This window comes from Drosophila takahashii, chromosome 3R (assembly GCF_030179915.1).
Source record: "Drosophila takahashii strain IR98-3 E-12201 chromosome 3R, DtakHiC1v2, whole genome shotgun sequence".
Lineage (NCBI taxonomy): Eukaryota > Metazoa > Arthropoda > Insecta > Diptera > Drosophilidae > Drosophila > Drosophila takahashii.
The window spans coordinates 25,593,439-25,611,279 of record NC_091681.1 but is presented as its reverse complement, the minus strand read 5'-3'; the positions used below and the strand labels follow the sequence as shown (position 1 = coordinate 25,611,279).

The window sequence follows — 17,841 nt, the reverse complement described above, 5'->3', positions numbered from 1 at the left end:
ATCAACAAGGAACAAGTAAAGTAGAATAAAAGAAAGGAAAGGAATAATAAAATAAAATGTGTATCGCTGTAAGTACGGCTGTGTGTGTGTGAGTGTGGCACCGTGTTGCAGCTGTAGCTGTAGTTGTTGCTGCTGTTACTGCACAGAAAGAAATATATTTTCAGTCTAAAATATATGGTATATACAAAAAACATGTTGCCTTTATTCTATTGTTACTACAAAATTATTGACTCAATTATAGGAACTTGGAAGTTCGAGTCGAAACACCAAAATATCAATTAAGTCACATCTGAAAATGTATCTTTCTGTCTTTAGTTAGCCTAGGTGCCTGCATTTTTTTGATAGGGAATTCCGATTTTAGTAACCAATCAATTTAAGGCCCAGTTTTCTAATTTCCAAAACAATAGGAGGCTTCATCATCAATACCTTTGTTTAGGGATTAAGCTTGGGGATTTGAAATAATAGTCGAACAATAGGTAAAGACAATACATTGAACACTAAAGCAGCATTAGGAATCCATAAAGCTGTAGCGTTATATAGGAGAACATTATAATAAAGTGAGTTAGTGTCAGAAAACATTTATAAATCTACACCCAGAAAACAAAATGGACTAAAAAGGGGCCTAATTACCTAAAATTTTAGGAAATATGGCCAGAAAAACGCGCCAAGGCCATGCATTACCTAAAATGTTGTCCATGTGGACTATATTTTGTACGCAGTCTTGAATTTATTTCTGGTAATGGTTACCTAAAAAAATGGCTAGTGGACTAGATTTTTAGGTCAGAATTACCTAGATATTAGGTATTTAAAAAAAAGCTAGGATTTTTACTATTGATAGTAACATATTTGATTATTTTAATTGCTTATATTGTATTATTCGGAAAAGCAAATATTTTATCTTTCTGAAAAAACAATCACTTTATTTTGTCCTCGGTGGGAATCGATCCCGGGTCTTCTGCGCGAGAGTCCAATAGGCTAGCCTCTGGTCTACGGAACTACTTAAAGGCCCTGCGGCAAAACCAAAGCCTGCTTCAAGGGGCTCAGGCGAATTCTATTTTTAGAATAGGGCACTATTACCTTAAAAGTAGGAAAATAGTCCACGTAGGTATTGATTTTATATATTGAAACTTTTCCATCACTAGCTTTAAGAAAAGTCTAAAAAATTTTTTAACATTAAACTTAAAAAACCGAATAATTTGTTTATTAATATTAGGGACCAATATTTGTATTAAGTTGTGAGTGATAATCGACTTTAAATTATTCCTAAATTTTAGGTCTTATGGACCAATTTGAAGGTTACGATGGCCTATAAAAATCTCTTTAGCTTTACCTAAAAAGTAGGAACATAGTCCACATGCTAATATTTTTAGGTAACCCATTACCTAAATCTGAAATTTTAGTCTATTTAAATTTTTTAGGTCATACGTTACCTAAAAAATAGTCCCACATTTCTCTGGGTGTACTACTATACGATATCTTTTTGTTTTACAAAATATTTTCAAGTATTATTATTATAAAACTTTATCTGATATTTGGAAAAAAAGAAGAAACTAATGGTTATGAATTTTTTTCTCTGCACATCGACTCTTTGCCTTTGGTTGTGTTTCTGTTTCTGGCTCGGGTGCGCACATTCGTCTCTCCTTGCGAGTTTTCTGTATTTGAATGCGTAGCCTGAACTCGGACCGTCCTCCATCTCCATCTCCGTCTCCACCTCCATCTCCAACTGCTACTTGCCAGTTCCGAGTTTCCCACACCCCAGACCCACCGCCCATCGGCATCAGGACTGGCATCTCCATCTCCGCTCCGCTTCGGTTCCTGCCCAGCACCACCACCACCACCACCCTTATCCCAACTCCCAGCTCGGAACCCAAACTCCCTGCCTTGCCGCTGCCAATCGTGCCCAAACATTAATCTATATGTATGGCTCAGAGGGTGGTTTTACCATTTTCTATACGTATCCGTGCGCCGGTCTATACCCATTGTATGGGATATAGTACTTATTGCCTGAGTGTGCGAGTGTGGCATGCCGTTAGCTAACTTTCCGTTTACGTTTCTTTCTCTATACTTTGGATTCGGCTTTCCCATTTCTCTGTAGAGTTCAGTTCAGTTTCTTTTTTTTTCTCTCTTTTTTTAATATTCACAATTGCCATTTCGGTAGTTTTGCTGGCTGTGTGTGTGTGTGCGTATCTGTGTGTGACATTATTATTATTACGAGCAGTTTTTGGTTGCCTGGCTTGTTCAACTTATTTATGCGCCTGTGCCCTCCCCTAAACGGATACCCTACCCTTATCCCATTCCCATTTCCATTCCCATACCCTACTCCTCATCAGGAGGGTCGTAAATATGCGGCACCTTATGCGCACGCACTTAAATACAATCATAATAATAATTGAAACAATTTACAAATTAAAAAGCCACAAATCTTGGCACCAAAAACTTGACAATACAATTAGTAGAGCAGCCGAAGGAGAAGAAAGTGGCCAACCGAAATCTAAATTTATCAATAAACAAGTGCTTTTTGTGGGCTTACTCGTAAATAAATGTGCCTGCAAACGCACTTCATTGGGAAAGATTGCGGTTGCTCTTTTATACGGCTGGGCTCTTAAATGAACAATGAACGCAATTGAGGCCACATCAACCATTTGTACTTATATATGTATCTGCAGTCCACGGGGAGGCAATTGGAATATAATATCTTAATGCATTAATGGTTAAGTCGTTTATTAATAAATTATTACTGTGTATTTTGGCTTGCAGCGCCCACAAATTGCACGTTTCCGGCACGATGGGAGGGCTCCTGGTTCCTGTCCGGCTATCAGCAATCCATACACATCAAGGGCTCCCAGTTCAGCTATCGCGGCAGGTGTGCGGCCTCCGATGGTAACAAATATCTGATTGTCGACGAGTAAGTACCATCTCCACCGGCCGGGATCCATAAACCCCAATTTTCCTCGTTGGGGCCTGTGGGTCCTGCTCCGCCTGCTAACAATATGCTAACATCTCAACCCGATACTCGATCCATTCTGGCTGGCGAAATATAAGTATTTCGTACGTTTTTGGCACAGGCCGAGGAAAATGAGATGTTCTGGTTTACTTTTCCCCTTTACATATACTACATATATATATTTTTTGTGTTTTGTGTTCGTCCCTTTGTCGAAGAGTGCCTATAATTGAATAAGTTTTCATTTCTGACTGAGGTAGGTGTGTGTGCTTGGCAAAATGTGTTAAGGTAAGGCTGAGGACCCTCCGCACGGGCGGGAAAATGCAGCACTAACCTCATTAAAAAGAAGCCAGTCAGCACATCGGAGTGAGTAGAGTGCTGGCCAAAGACAACAGCGAGGGGTGAGCGACATCGGCATCGACGGCGGCAAGGAGGCATGTAAAACTAAGGTGCACGGAGAGAAAAAAGGTTTGAGGTTCAAGATTCAGGATCTGTAGGTTCAGGATCTGTAGCAAGATTAGTAAAATGCTACCTTAAAATAAATCTTATCTGCTCTGAGTTAATAGAACTGATTTGAAATAGAATTGATCTAATATTAATTAGAAAGTGCAATTGCAATACATATAATGGATAAAAAGCGTTTTAATAGATTTTATATTGGAGAATTTAAACAGATGCAAATATCATTGAATTAGCTTAGAGTTAATGACCTTCCAAAGTGCGAAAAGGACTGAAAAAGATTTAATAAAAATTGGAAGTCATATTATTTATTATTAGATTGTTTTTATGGGATGTTCTGCAAGTTAATTAGCCAAAACATGTAGCCAGTAATCTGAAAAAGTTTTACAATTTGGAATGAGGAGTTTCTAGGGTAGTTCTAGGCATCCTATTTTATCAAAAATAGTCAAAAAGATGTTATAGAAGGGCAAAGAATAATCCGAAAAAGAGACGCATCTCACTGGAGTTCTTTCTCGGTGTAGCATTCAAACCTGTCGTCAACGTTATCGCTGAACGATGTCGTTGCCGCTGTTGTTGTTGATGTTGCCGCCGTCTGCCAGCTGCTGCTCTTAACTTTTGCCTTTGAAACGGGTTGGAGTCGAGCAGAGTCGAGTTTGCCTGCCGCACCATGCCGCACCGTTCACTCCATCTGCTCCGTGTGCAGGGCACTTTCTTGGAGGCAGCGCGTTGCTCGTAATTCGGATGTTTGACAAGAGCCAGTCATGTACCAAGACAAAAACCACCCATCTAAGCCATCATCTATGTGTCCCCCACCCCAAAAAAAAGAAGATATATGTGTATTTATCGCCCGATAGATATAGACATCCGTGCCTGTGTTTGTGTACCCCAGAAGCCCCCAATCGTGTTGTAAATGCCTCGGAGCCCCAGCTAAAAACTAAATCAAACTTTTTACGTACCCACGTATTGTGTTTTTAATTTAGAAAACTGCCTTTTTGACTACTCTGTATCTGTGTTACTCCAACATCATTCCTCCTACTTAGCAGCTGCGTTTAATGCTGCCCGTTTTCCTACCGATGCCTTTTCATTTAAAACGATACGAAACGAAAACCAAAGACATTTTGAGGAAAATTGCTTTTTGTACTGCGACTTTCCATGCCTTTTCCATTCCTTTTGCTTTGGTCTGGAATTCATTCCTCTTTTGTTTTCCTTCGTATGAATGTTTTTTAGTCGTAAAGAGCAATGTGAAAAACAATTAAAACCCTTTTAAGCTGCTTTCCTTAATGCGAAAGAAACAAGATGTACCCACAAAAAAGACCAAAAGAGTTACCCAAGTGGAGTTTATTTTGAATTTTGTGTTTTTGCCATGTTTAATGCTTATAAATATTTAATGAACATATGAATAATCCTATCCGTAAGCTAAGTTTTTCCGTTGTAGCTGAAATGTGAAAATGTTTTTTGATTTTTCCGCTGCCTTACTTTAACTCTTTAAATAGTATTGGCCTTTTTGCTGTGCTGCTGGAGGCGAGGGCGGGGATTGTATTCATATTTAATTCACTCTTTGCCACGCCCTCCCCTCCGGCTGCCATTCATTTTGTTCTGTACAAGTTTTGTCGTATTCCAATAAATATCGTAAACATATCGAAACCAAACCGAGCCCCATCTACTATATCTTACCTACTAGGAAACTAACAGAACCCCCACATTTTGCCCAACCAACCACAATAAAAAATCAAACAAAAACCCAAGATGAAACTGTTTATTTTGAAACGTTATCTACTTATCTATACGAATAAATATGTATTCAAAATATTTTACATCACTTTTCAACAACATATATATTTTGTGAGTTTTTTGCGTTATTAAGTGTACGTCCTTTGAGTTCCTTTCGATGATCATTTAATTACTTCTACTCGAAATATAACATCAACCTAGTAATCGCTTTTCAATCGAATATAACCAATTAAAGCGTGGCCAGAGTCAAAAACCATCGAGGAATTGTCCTTTTTCGACTTTGAGCCACACTTCTGGGATCACAACATGTTTATTTTGTACCTACCAGTTTGGCAAGAGTAAATTGAAAGACATTTAATAGAAGCCGGCGGGGTAACGCCTCAGTGTGATTCTCCTTGTTTTGCACCCAGTATATACATTTAATCGTAAATAAGATACATGTTTCGTTTCCGATGCCTTCCATACACACAAACACACGGAGGGACTTTCAGAATGCCCGGTCAAAGTCTTAGCCTTAGTTTACCAACCATTTTGTTTGTCGATTGCGCCAAGAACCCGAAAACAAGCCAACACATCCCACACCACCGAACCACCGAACCAAAAAGAAGCCAAGAAATACCCAACAAGAAACAAGAAACAATGAACATATATTGACCCACATAACCATTATACCAAATACCAAATACATTTACCATATATACCAATACCGAATACAAAACTTTCCGTTGCAACCAAAAACTTTTTTAGGAAAGGATGTCATCGTTGCCTGGTTATCTATGAGAAGCATAAAAATGTGCTCCAATATAAAGAAAGTGAGTGCGAAGGTGATAGTATGTATATGCATCAGTCGAACCCATCTGCACTGGCGATGCGTAGCTCTAATAAACAAAGTGATCATAGGGGGGGAGCTCATCCCAATACGAACGGGCATTCAAGACTATCTTCATCGGATCAGTACATAATGAGATCCAATGACGATATGAATGATTGTAAGCATTAACTTTATATTTTTCTCTATATCTCTCTATCTCTCTCTAAAATAAGTTATAAGCAAAGCAAGCAAACTAAAATGAAAATACAAAGACTCTATCTCCTAACTCGCTATCTCAAAATACCAGTTATCTGTTATGATTTTAACCTATTATTACATATTTCGAAATGCTCCCTTAGTTAACCAACATGACTAACCTAACCTTATCATTTAAGCGCTATTTTCATTTCACTCAAAACGAGAATACAATAGTTTTTCGTTCTGTCCAGTGACCAACTGAAAAGCAAAAAAAAAAAAAAGGAAAAAAAGATGAAAACACGTTCTCAATTTATTATCTCTTTTTGAAAACACACACAAAACAAACGCAGGATTTTGAATTATTATTTCGGTACTTCTGATGAGTTATTTTTGGTTTTTCGTATTATTCTTTTTTAATTTGAAATTTTATTCAGTTTTGGTTTCAGTTCTTGTATGATTTCTAATGCAACCTTTGGTTAATTATACAAAAGAAAACCAAAAAAAAAAAGAAACGAAACCAAACCAAACCAAACTTGTAAATAGTCTCAAACAACAAATACTCTGCATACGAAATGAATAAAAATAACTCTACTTTGTTTACGTTTGTCATGGCAAGGGTCCTCTCTCTACCTCTCTCTCTGTATATCTCGAACTCACCTCACTTTAATCAAGCAATCAATCAACAACGAATAACCACTCAATCTATCAATCAACAAGAAGTACATATCTAACCACAAAAAATATATATATAACCACCTAGAAAACCGATAACCAACCGAAAACCAAATGAATTGTATATTTTCCTCAACATACACACGTTGCAATTTATACCGAAAAGTTACAACCTAAACTACTCGTACCACTATTAATATTACCCAATACCCAAAGTTAGTGTCAATCCAATTAAGCTACTTAGTTGCGATTTTCAAGCGTATTAGCGGCTTAGCAGATTAACCCCTCCCAACAGAGCAACCAATTAGAGCCAAACTGAAACCGAAACTGAAACCATCGAACCATCGAGGGCCGAAACAACAATTGTGTAGGTCTACCCAGTAGATTCGAAATACAAAAACCATCTAGACAAAGGAAAACAGCGCGGCAGTCTTTAATTCTAATTCTAATTCCAAATCCAATTGAATCGGAACCTAAAAAAAGGCAAACCCCCCAATCGAATCGAAAAAAAGAAGAGAAAAAGCAAAACAGGAAACTATAACCAGTTTTAGTTAAGAACCTTTGTTTTTCTCTTTTTCCGTTTGGTTTCTTCTTTGGTTTTGTGCCTTTTTCGTTCCACCTTTACTGTAAATAATTAACAATTACAAGCGAAAAACAAATTGTGTAAATATATAAAAAAGTAAAAACCAAAAACGAAACATGAGACTGAAAATCAAACTGTTTGTTCCATACCCATTTTTTATTACCAAACATTTACATATATCTAAATATATATCCATATATATTTGCAAACTCTATTCAATATTTATATGATATGTATTCTTTCCTTACTTCAACATTTTCAACCACTCCAACAACAGATCTCTCTCCAAAACCTAAAAAACCAAAAAAACCAAAACTAAAACCCAAACTAAAACTGAAACTACAACTACAAATCAATTTGGAGCAATTCAAAGTTAAAATACGTGTGCGAGAGTGTGTGCCAGTGTGTATTTGATTCAAATATCGAGAGATGAATAATAACAAACAGAGGTGTGCACACACATGAGAAATTTGATTGGATTTTGGTTTTGAAATTTGCATATTTGAAATTTTCGTACATTTTTAAGAGCCGCAGCTAAGTTTTTGTACAGTTCGTTTCGCGTTTGTTCCCATCTGTATAGTTCTGTATAGCAAACAAAGCAAAAACCGAACCCCAAATGAGCACCCACACATTTGTATTTACAAAACAAACTTGTATTTAGTTGCGACCCCAGAGATGTGACCCATCCACTCATTTGTAAATAAATCTCACCTCCAATCATGACAAAAAGCAAAACCAGAGACCAAATACCAAAGACCAGCGACCATCACACCGAACACGACGATCCTACAGAAACCGAGCATTAAAACGTATTAAAGTCTTGAACCAGTTTCCCGAACCCGAAAACCTATTCAAATCTCTGACGGCAGAGGCAGTGTATTGAATTTCCAATAAGTTCCAGTACTTTGGCGAGCTGTCGAAGAATTATTGCCCAAGTTTCTTTATCCTATATATTCTTCTTCATTTTTTTTTCGCTTTATCTGGCATCACATTCACAACCCACTTACTTTACCTCGCTGCGCTGTGCCCATGATTTATTTATAGGTCGAAAATGGAAATTGGAAACTTGACACCGAGTGTCAAAGTGTTTTCACGTTGTTCCAAAGGGACTTTAAGTACTCGCAGATAATTGCTAAGGCATAGCGAAAGTATCCCACTTGCAAACATTTTATTCGCCTCCATAATTCGTTGCTAATTGCTGTAATCCGCTTAGTTCGTAATCAGGTGGCGAGCGGCCTCCAGTGCACCTAATTACCAGGGAAAATACTAAATAACCAGAAGGGTTTGAATAGAATGCAAGTCTTACATACTCACTTACCTCTTCTCAAGCCGGATTCGGATTCAGATTCTGATTCAGATCCAGATCCGTCATGGCAACGCAATCCACCCGGACACGCATAGAAATGTAAATTCATTATTTATTATTTGTTTGCCTCAATAGAAATCAAATTAGTTTAAGTGGTGAGCTCTTGGCCCAGAGCTCAGTCAGACAGTTGGCTTCGCATTTGAAAAACGCCACGCCCACCCACTCCACCACCTCCCCCCAGGTCCTGGCCCTCTCACAATTTGATATTTTCCACTTGATATTTCCGAGCGAGCTGGAGCTCCAAGTCCGACGACTGTTTGACTGCCTGACTGCCTGACTGGCTGTCTCGGCTGCCTTGGCTGCCTCGTGTTGCCTGCCTTCCTTTTTTCCTTGATTTGATTTTGTTTAAATATTAAACGAGAGTTTTAGGTCTCATTTATAATTCAGGAGAAGCCCCAGCCCCAGCCCCGCAAATCACACAACAACCCAATGGCGTGGGCGGGGTTTTGAGTTGGTTTTGATTAGCAGACCGTAAAACAATGGTATCAATAGTACAATGGAATTGCGTGCGTGTGTGCTGGCTCGTTCTTTATTAAATCATTATTTGTTTAGATTGTCACACAAGCGCGCACACAAACACGAGATTAAATTTCTGGTTTTCGGATAAAAGAGCAAGCCTTGCGGGCGAACTGAAAATTGAAAACGCTGCCAGGGCACACATCCTTTACATTTTGGCCATTTTAATGCGCTTTGAATTGAGATTCTCGGCAACGGCATAATAAAGTTGCTTTCAATTACGACAGTTTCAGTCATTTTTATGACCAGCACACGAACACAAGGAAACAATGTATACTATGTGTATATCCTTGGCCTGGCAGACTGTAATTGGGCTTAGACAGTCGACAATTTCAATTACTGAAAACTTGTACATATGGGATTAGCAGGGAAAGCCTTGTTAATTGCTATAAGGCTAATGTAGTGTCGTTTTCACTCGTGTCGGGCATCAAAGGATATGCAAGGTTTTCCACAGACACACATGCGATGCTACAGTCATGGGTAGAATAATAGGTGCAAATTGAGATAGAATTACTTTTGTGATGTTAGGATCGTTTTTATTTATACTGGAAAGGTATAGCTAAATTTTAGAAAAATCTAAGATAATAAAAATATTAATTAAGTGGTAATTATTATATTTTTCATTGTTGAATTGTTTATAAATTCTTACGATTTTTCTATTCAACATACTCAATTAAGTTCCAAAACTTAAAACAAACGCAAAATGATCTCCTGTCTTTTTTTAATTTATTAGTAAAGCATTCAATTTAATATCTATATTCATGCACCTATTATTTTGACCATAAGTGCCAGCAAAGTGCGTGTAAGCGAGCTGCCAATCAAATGAACGAGTCTGCTGCCCGATTCCTGAATCCTTCAATCCTCCGATTCATTGGCATCAATGATAATCCAATGCGAGCCATCAAAAGCAATTGCATACTTGGGGGCGTTTGCTAACTGCCATTTAAATTGCATTTTCGAGTACAAACTACACACGATAGTACCGAGTATCACTAGCCACTCGACCTGCACTACCCTCTCACCTACCCCTCACCTACCACCTACCCCACCCCCCTTAATTATGTTTACCGCTTTTTATTTTGCCAGCGCTTTTAGCCAGACATTTTGTGTAGCCTGTGACGGGCTGCCAGGCAGCATTTGCATACCAATTTCACTTCCAGCTACCTTCTACCGCCACTTCCACTCCACCTGCTAAAAAGCGAAAAACCCTGGGAATAAAAAATGAAGCCCAGAGGTTCGGGGTGATGGGCACTCAATGAAGGCCAGGCCGCAGCGTTTTAATTGCAGCGCAAAAGCGTAGGCGGTATATGAAAATAATTAAAATAATTAAGCAAAACTACGCCATCCAAGCACTCGCCGTTTTCAGGAGGTTGCCCTCACTCTGTAGCTTCTTGAGTTTCCCTCTTTTTTCGGGAAAATATTCAACGAAAATTTTTTGCAGTCTCCCCGGGTTTTTTTTTTCCTCCTCTCTCATTTTTTTGGGGCATTTTATTATGAGTTTATCTTTTTGGGCGTTCAGCGCATATTCGCATTCTTTGCGCCCTCATAATTTGCTTTATATTATTTGGTGTTACAACATAACAGGACATGCTTTCGCCAATTTCGGAGCAAGGATATTTAAATTTAATCAAATGTCGGTAAAAATGTTTGCCATGCCTTTTATGGCAAAAAAAAAAACAGAGCAGAGGGAAGAATGGGGAAAAATCATCAACAATAACAACACGCACACATAACAGGGCATTGCCATTCCATGGGTGTGCGTGTGGGTGGTTGGTGTTTGGGTGGGAGTTTCCACCTGGACGTTGACTGGGTAATTTGTTAGCCGGGGAGGCCGGGAGGCGCAGGAACCCAAACCAACCCAAAACCCAACTCAACCCCGAACCTAGTCCGACACCGAGTTTTATTTTATTTTATATAGTTTTTGGCATTTTCATGTGCCCACTTTTCCTTCGTTTTTCCAAGGGGGCAGGGACCCTGCGTGAGTTGGTACAGTTTTCGCCGCGTATATATGTATATGTACATATAGCGCGAATACCGAATGCCGAGCATAAAAACTTATTTACCTAGGGACACCCGGGAACAGAGCCGGATTCCGATTCCGGGGCGATTCAGTGGCGTCAGGCGCCCGGGGTGTCAACCAATTTCGAGTGTTTTCCCCGGGTCCTGGCCCCGAAAAACAACAAAAGCAAAAATCTCTCAACGCTCCTGGCCAAACACACACCGTGTTGCCAATTGTTGTTCCTGTTTTTCTGGGCATACACTCTCGTACATATATTTTCACATTGCCATTTTCATTTCAATTCATTTCATTTATTTATGCAATATTTTATGTGCTCATTCATTTTTTGCCCGTTTTGGTTGTCGTCGGTGCCCGTTTGTTCTATTAATTTGTTGTCGCTCCATTCAGAATTCCCCCTTACCATACCATACCATACCATACCATGCCATACCGCATAGCATACCGTCCTTTCCTGGTCGGTTCCACTTTGGCCCGGTTATTTGCCATCCGCCACGGTTCGGTTCCATTGTCAATTTCGTGGATACACGTCGTCTATATGTATCTAGTATTGTATGCGCATAAAATTCGTGCCATAAACCTCATTCGTCTTAATTTGTATGCCTTGTTTTGTTACGGTTACGACGGTTAGGTTCTGTGTTTTGTTGATACTTATTTATTATTTTTATGCCCCGCTCACTTATCTTTGCGTGTCTAGCCTCCTTGGGCCCCTTGCCGAATCATTTTGGGGAGTGTAGAGAGCTGCAAACCATAAAACTAAACCTCTTGCGTTAAAGCCAAATTTGACAGAACTGCAAGCAATAAATTCTCGTAGCCACATCGAATAATCATCATCAGCAGAAGCAGAAACTGAAGAATATACTGAATAGGAATTAGAATCTGATTAGAAGCAAGCTAACCAAACGCAACCAAACCAAACTCAACTCAACGTAAACGAGACAGTTTGTAGAAATGTGAATATGAACAATGACAATAACACACAACGCTGTAAATAAAGGTCCAAATTCCATATATTCTCTTGTACAGATATTTAATTGTGTTTGTTTGTTGGTACATACATACTTACATACATATTTACTACTGATTGATTTGATTTTGAGTTTACTTTTGAGATACTGTTCGTTGTCACCAATTGAGACGCTTTGATTTTGTTTTTTGAATATTATATATAACTCTTTGTATTTGTACATGATTATGATTATTAATGTTTATATTAATCCACTGCTAACAAAAAATCATCATCAACTTTGTACAGTAAAACCATGAGCGAGCGAACCTAAAACTAAAACTAAAACCAAAAACCAAAAAAAAAAAATATAAGATAAACCCAAATCTGGAGCTTCGGCTTGAGACGAAGCTGAAAGTAGGATTTCCAAGATTGGTAGCGGTGCATGAAGAGATGTACATAAATACACACTTGTAATATATTCCCCATACCTCTAAGTTTACCATTGTTTCCTCACTTAAAACTTCAAATTTGATTGTGATCCGAGCGAACGGTTTGTAAATCTCCTTATTATGGTTAATAATGTTTTCGAAATAATACTTTGCCTTGTTTTTCCTAATCAGATCAAGTCTGCCAAGCTCTTGGAAATCGTACAACCCAAACGCCCATTCCATTTCAAAAAAGAATGCCTTTCAAATTTCGTTTAACGGTTTGTTAAGTTTCCTTCAGTTGTCCGATCCCCAAAAAAAATGCACCCAACCGCACCCGAAATCCCCACCACAATCCCTCACAACTCCCGCTTTTGATTTCTGTTCTCGCTTTATTAAAATAAAAAAAAAAGGATTTAAAAGAGGAAAATTCATTTGTTTCCATAGAGCCTACGAAAGCGAATTCGAGACACATCTGTATAGAAAGCCATGCGCTCATTACTTTTACCTACTCTCTGTCATACTTTGTTTTCTAATTCAATTTCGTGGATGTCAAAAACAAGAAAGGATTTCAGCTAAATTTTGTGCTCCTTTGCACATGCCTAAGAGAAATGAAAAAAAGAAAAACGAACCACAAGCAAAAATGAAAGAAATGTGATATATATTTAGCCACGAATATATATCGAGTACATCTTTGTATATGATGATGAAATGTTGGGATGGGCTGCCCGGTGACCGCTAGTATAATTGTCTCATTTATCAATTACTTATTGTACTTTCTTCTTACTACATTCTACCTAACCTAACAACCTACTACTACTTTACCTTACTACTACCCTACTACTATTCGTACTACTATTTGCTCTATGGGTTCACCATTCTGTGTTGTTCTTTCCTTTTCTGTGTGTCCGTGTTTGTGTCCCTTTGAGTTTGATTCCATCCTCTTTTTCTCAGTCTTAGTTTTTTTTCGGTTCATTTTGGTTTCTTCAGTTGCTTTGTCGTTGTTTAATTAGTTTCTATTCAGTTCCCGGTTCTCCCTACGTTCTGTACATACATGTGTGTAATTTAATTAATGTAATTTTAACATGAAACTCAACAATTTCTGCTCTCGGTTACTCATAAGTTACGATTGTGTCGTTTGTTCGTTCGTTAGTTCGTTCGTTGGTTGGTTCAATCCTTTGTTCCTCCTTCTTTCTAGCTGTGTGTGTCTCTCATTTATCATTGTTGTTCGTTGTGCGTGTGCGTTAGAATGTTTTTGGGCCACAACTACTCTACTACTACTGTAATTTAGCCCGGCTATCTAATATAACTCTGCGCTTAACGGTCTCAGTCCGACCGCAAAAAACAAAAAGAAAAAAACAAGCAAAAAATCGTAAAGAGAATACCGAAAACCAACTGCAAAAGTATTATAATTTATTTTCCATTTTTTTTCCCTTACGTTTTTTCTCCATGTCTGTGATGTCGTTTTTTGCCTTGTCATGATATACTCCCATATATATGCTACAAACGCTTCTCCGTAGTATTTGACCATTACACGCACACATACTCACACACTCCAACTAAAAAATAAATATGAAAAAAACATCCGACACCCACACACATGACACACGACACTCGTACACCCATACACCCATACACACACATCCAGACACTGCCACGCCCACCCTACACCTTTCTGTTGTGCCTTGTATAACTCATAAAGTGTAGTTGCTACTTAATTACAATCATTACTCAAAAACGCCACAAGGCCGGTCCCGAAAGCCATGAAACCCTGAAAACCCTGAAAACCCCGAAACCCAACACCCCAAATACAATACAGTCGATTACACCCGTGTGTATCCTGCATATCCTGGCTTTTTACACCACACAACATAATTGGTATTTTTCCCATAATTTCTTACCTCTTTTTGCGACTCTGCGTGTGCCTGTTTTTAAGTTCCTTGCCGTAGCCTGTGTATTGCTAACGAAAACAAACTGAAAACAATTCAATTTGTTGAGAAAGAAAATTTAAACAAAAACCAAATAATACGAAACCGTTTGTTGTGTGCCTTTTTTAGCTGTAACCATTTTGTACTGTTGAGAACAATGCCTGAATGTGTTTTATGTATATATTATGCCCATATCCGTATCTGTTGGTGTATACTAATTATACGATACGGATTTTAGTTACAATTAACTTTTATACCAACTCTACAACTCTTACCAGTAAAAAAGAAACGAAAAAAGAGAGGACCCTTTACCAAAAGAACATATATAAGTATTATATATGTCACATATACAACTCTCGCGTTTGCCATAAAAAAAAATACAACCAGAAACCACCGATTACCCAATTTATTCATCATGAGTAAATGTTTGTTATTATTTTTTAGTTGATTCAAATGTTATGCTTGCTCTAGCAACAAATACCTTATATACCAGGCCCTACCAGGCACTAACATTATTTTACAACCTTAAACCGCCTCTGTTTCTCCGCCCATTTCCTTCCCATTTCCCCCGAAATAAAACCCCCAAATCCCAATCCCAATCCCAATCCCAATCCAGATCCCGTGCTTTTGGTTTCAGAACCGGAAGAACAAGATGAACCAAGTGTGTGTTTTTGCTTTTCGGTTATTTTTTTGAACGTGTCGTGCCTTTCAGTTGAGTTTACAACACAGAAGTTGGGCAGTGCATTTCCACAGCCCAAGGAAGCGCCGCTGAAAATGAAAAACTCTTGTCTTTAAGTTATTTCTGTGAACGTCATAAGTCTTTGGTTTGTTGTTCCTTACCGCCTTTGGTTTGTTTGCTTTACCGTTTTTTTTTTCTTGTATTTCGTTTGGTTCTGTTTCTGGAACTTACATACTTATCTTACTTATGTATTGTACTTACCGCTGCTTTTTACACATTTCCACAGAAATTGTTGTTGTTTCTCCACTCTGTGCCGCACTTGAAGCTCGAAACTGGGGGCAACTTGCCTTTTGTCTTTTGCCTTTCAGCACGCAACGCTCGACTTGCGACATTTTTGCTGATTTAAAGCTCCATTTCGTCATTTATTTGCGCAATTTTCTCCCGGACCATCAGCATCAGCGGCCACTTAATTAAACAAATTTCTGTGCAATTTAAATGGCATGCTTGGCGATGGCCCTGGGTCGGATGAGAAATCCCAGCAGCGGCGCAGCTTCCAGTGCGGCACTCAACGAAAGTTGAACAAGAAATTATATATATAAAAGATATTTTTCACATCCCTATAGCCCTTTGTAGATTTGATTTCCTTTCAACCAAGCCCTTACATTAATGTTTTGCTCTTACTTAGTACTACTACTTTAACCCACTCTGCTCTCCCACTAAAACTAACTACTTTCTACTACTAATACTGCTACTACCACCACCACTACTACTACTACTACTCTTTTTTCCTACTTCTATGTGTTCTGTGTTCAACGACCACCTAATTTGCGATTTGCATTAATTGAATTTTTATTTGTGCTTTTAAAATAATCATGTCCCCCAGACTTTTGCAAGGGCCGTGAGACTTTACAGAATCTCTGCGACCAGATACCGGGCGATGCCCTGCTCTACTCGCTGTTCCGGGAGAGTGCCGAGCCGGTCAAGTGTCCGCTCAAGGGTGAGTAGTAGCACTGGCCACTGGGGACCCTCTTAAGAGTTGAAATCTACATCTACATCCTCCCATTTCGCTTACAGGACCCTTCATCTTTACGTACAATCGAGGCCACGGGGAGTGCAAGTCGCCGGTGTCCAACATTGAGAGCTGCACGGAGGAGAGTCGCCTCCTGTTGAGCTTCCAGGCCTGTCCCGATGTCCAGGGCACTGAGAGTACGGGTAAGTCTCGCCTTTGCCGGGTGACAATGACTCATCGCCTTGCCGTTGCTCAAGACGAACATCCTTCCTTCCTTCCTTGCTTTTCTTTTCGGTGGTGCTGCTCCTTTTTCCCGCTGCAGTGGAGGAGCTGACTTGCCTGGCAACCTGGAAGGACGGCAACTCACGCTATTTGGTCGGCCTCGTCTCGCACCACCATGCCATTTCGAACGAGGAGCGCTATCGCTGCTTTGTCTACGAGAAAATCTCCTCGCTGATGGGTAAGCAGAATCAGCCAGGCCAAGTCAAAGGCACCCAGCCCCCGGGCAAACAGGATGAACTTTTGTTTGGGCCCTAATACCCGTACATTCGTACCCTTTGCAGGCGGCCCCAGCATGCTCAGCTCGAAGGATGCCGAATATAAGCTGGCCCAATCCGGCGACGCCACTTGCAATGGCTTAGACAGTGCCGAGGTAAGCATTTTCGAAGGCCCAGCCTTGGGTTAACTCCCACTCCCACTCCTGACTCCTAACTCCCAGTTCCATTTCCCCACCCCGTTAACGTATCATTTTCACTTAGCTGCACTCAGAAAAAATGTTTTACTTGGTTATAGACTATATAGATCATTATAAAAAATGTATTTTATATATATAATAAGCTTGAATGATTGATAATAACTTAAATCAATAATTTATTTGGCTTAAAGAAAACTTCTTAAATGTAAAACAGAAATTTTAAGAAATTATTTTACTTTCTGGAAGAAAAAACACATCATTTTGTAATGCATTTGAATACAATTTTGTAGCCTCTAAAACCGATATATAACTAATTTTTAAAGTATTTCCTTATATGTATAATAACTTTAAGATTAAATATTACTGTTGATAGGGAATTTACTCAAAAGTCAAATTTTTTATTCCGAGTGCCGAGTGATGGCCACGCCCAACAACTGCTAATCCAACTAACTTCCGCCCACAGGTTGGCTCACGTATCATGTCGCTGCGAAAGCCGCCCATCGCCGAGCGCTGCGACTTCCCGGCCTGGTTCAAGGGTCCGCGCCACTGGCATGCCCTCATGGGCAATGCCGTCTACAATTATCATTCCAAGTGAGTAGCAATCAGGCCTGCGGCCAAGTTGTCATCCAAAACCGAAAACCCGAAACCGAACCTCTACCTTTTCCCAATTTGCAGTGACGGGTCCGTGCACATTATTAAGCCCAACGGCTATATGGAGACACGTGCGCTCTGTGAGCAAATAAATAAACAGACCCCGACCGAAATGATGGCCGTGGTGCACTACACCACCGGGTGGTAAGTGGCCCCAAATTGAAAATGCCCCTCCCTTCCTCTGATTTCACCTTTCCCTCCTCCTTACCTTG

General features: G+C 39.3%; 1 protein-coding gene across 3 annotated transcripts in view; it reads left to right on the top strand.

The window, feature by feature from the left end:
* Positions 1-17,841, top strand: part of aus (argus) — a 32,958-nt gene that overhangs the window by 10,669 nt on the left and 4,448 nt on the right. Inside the window, exons 3-10 of one of the 3 annotated variants that reach the window (XM_070217691.1) lie at positions 2,758-2,905; positions 5,879-6,120; positions 16,159-16,272; positions 16,350-16,487; positions 16,607-16,744; positions 16,848-16,936; positions 17,442-17,569; positions 17,654-17,773. In XM_070217691.1, coding sequence (XP_070073792.1) covers positions 2,758-2,905; positions 5,879-6,120; positions 16,159-16,272; positions 16,350-16,487; positions 16,607-16,744; positions 16,848-16,936; positions 17,442-17,569; positions 17,654-17,773 — 1,117 coding nt within the window. Of the gene's footprint in view, positions 1-2,757; positions 2,906-5,878; positions 6,123-16,151; positions 16,273-16,349; positions 16,488-16,606; positions 16,745-16,847; positions 16,937-17,441; positions 17,570-17,653; positions 17,774-17,841 lie in introns of all 3 variants that reach the window. The other 2 variants (XM_017148188.3, XM_070217690.1) reach the window with 2 other exon arrangements.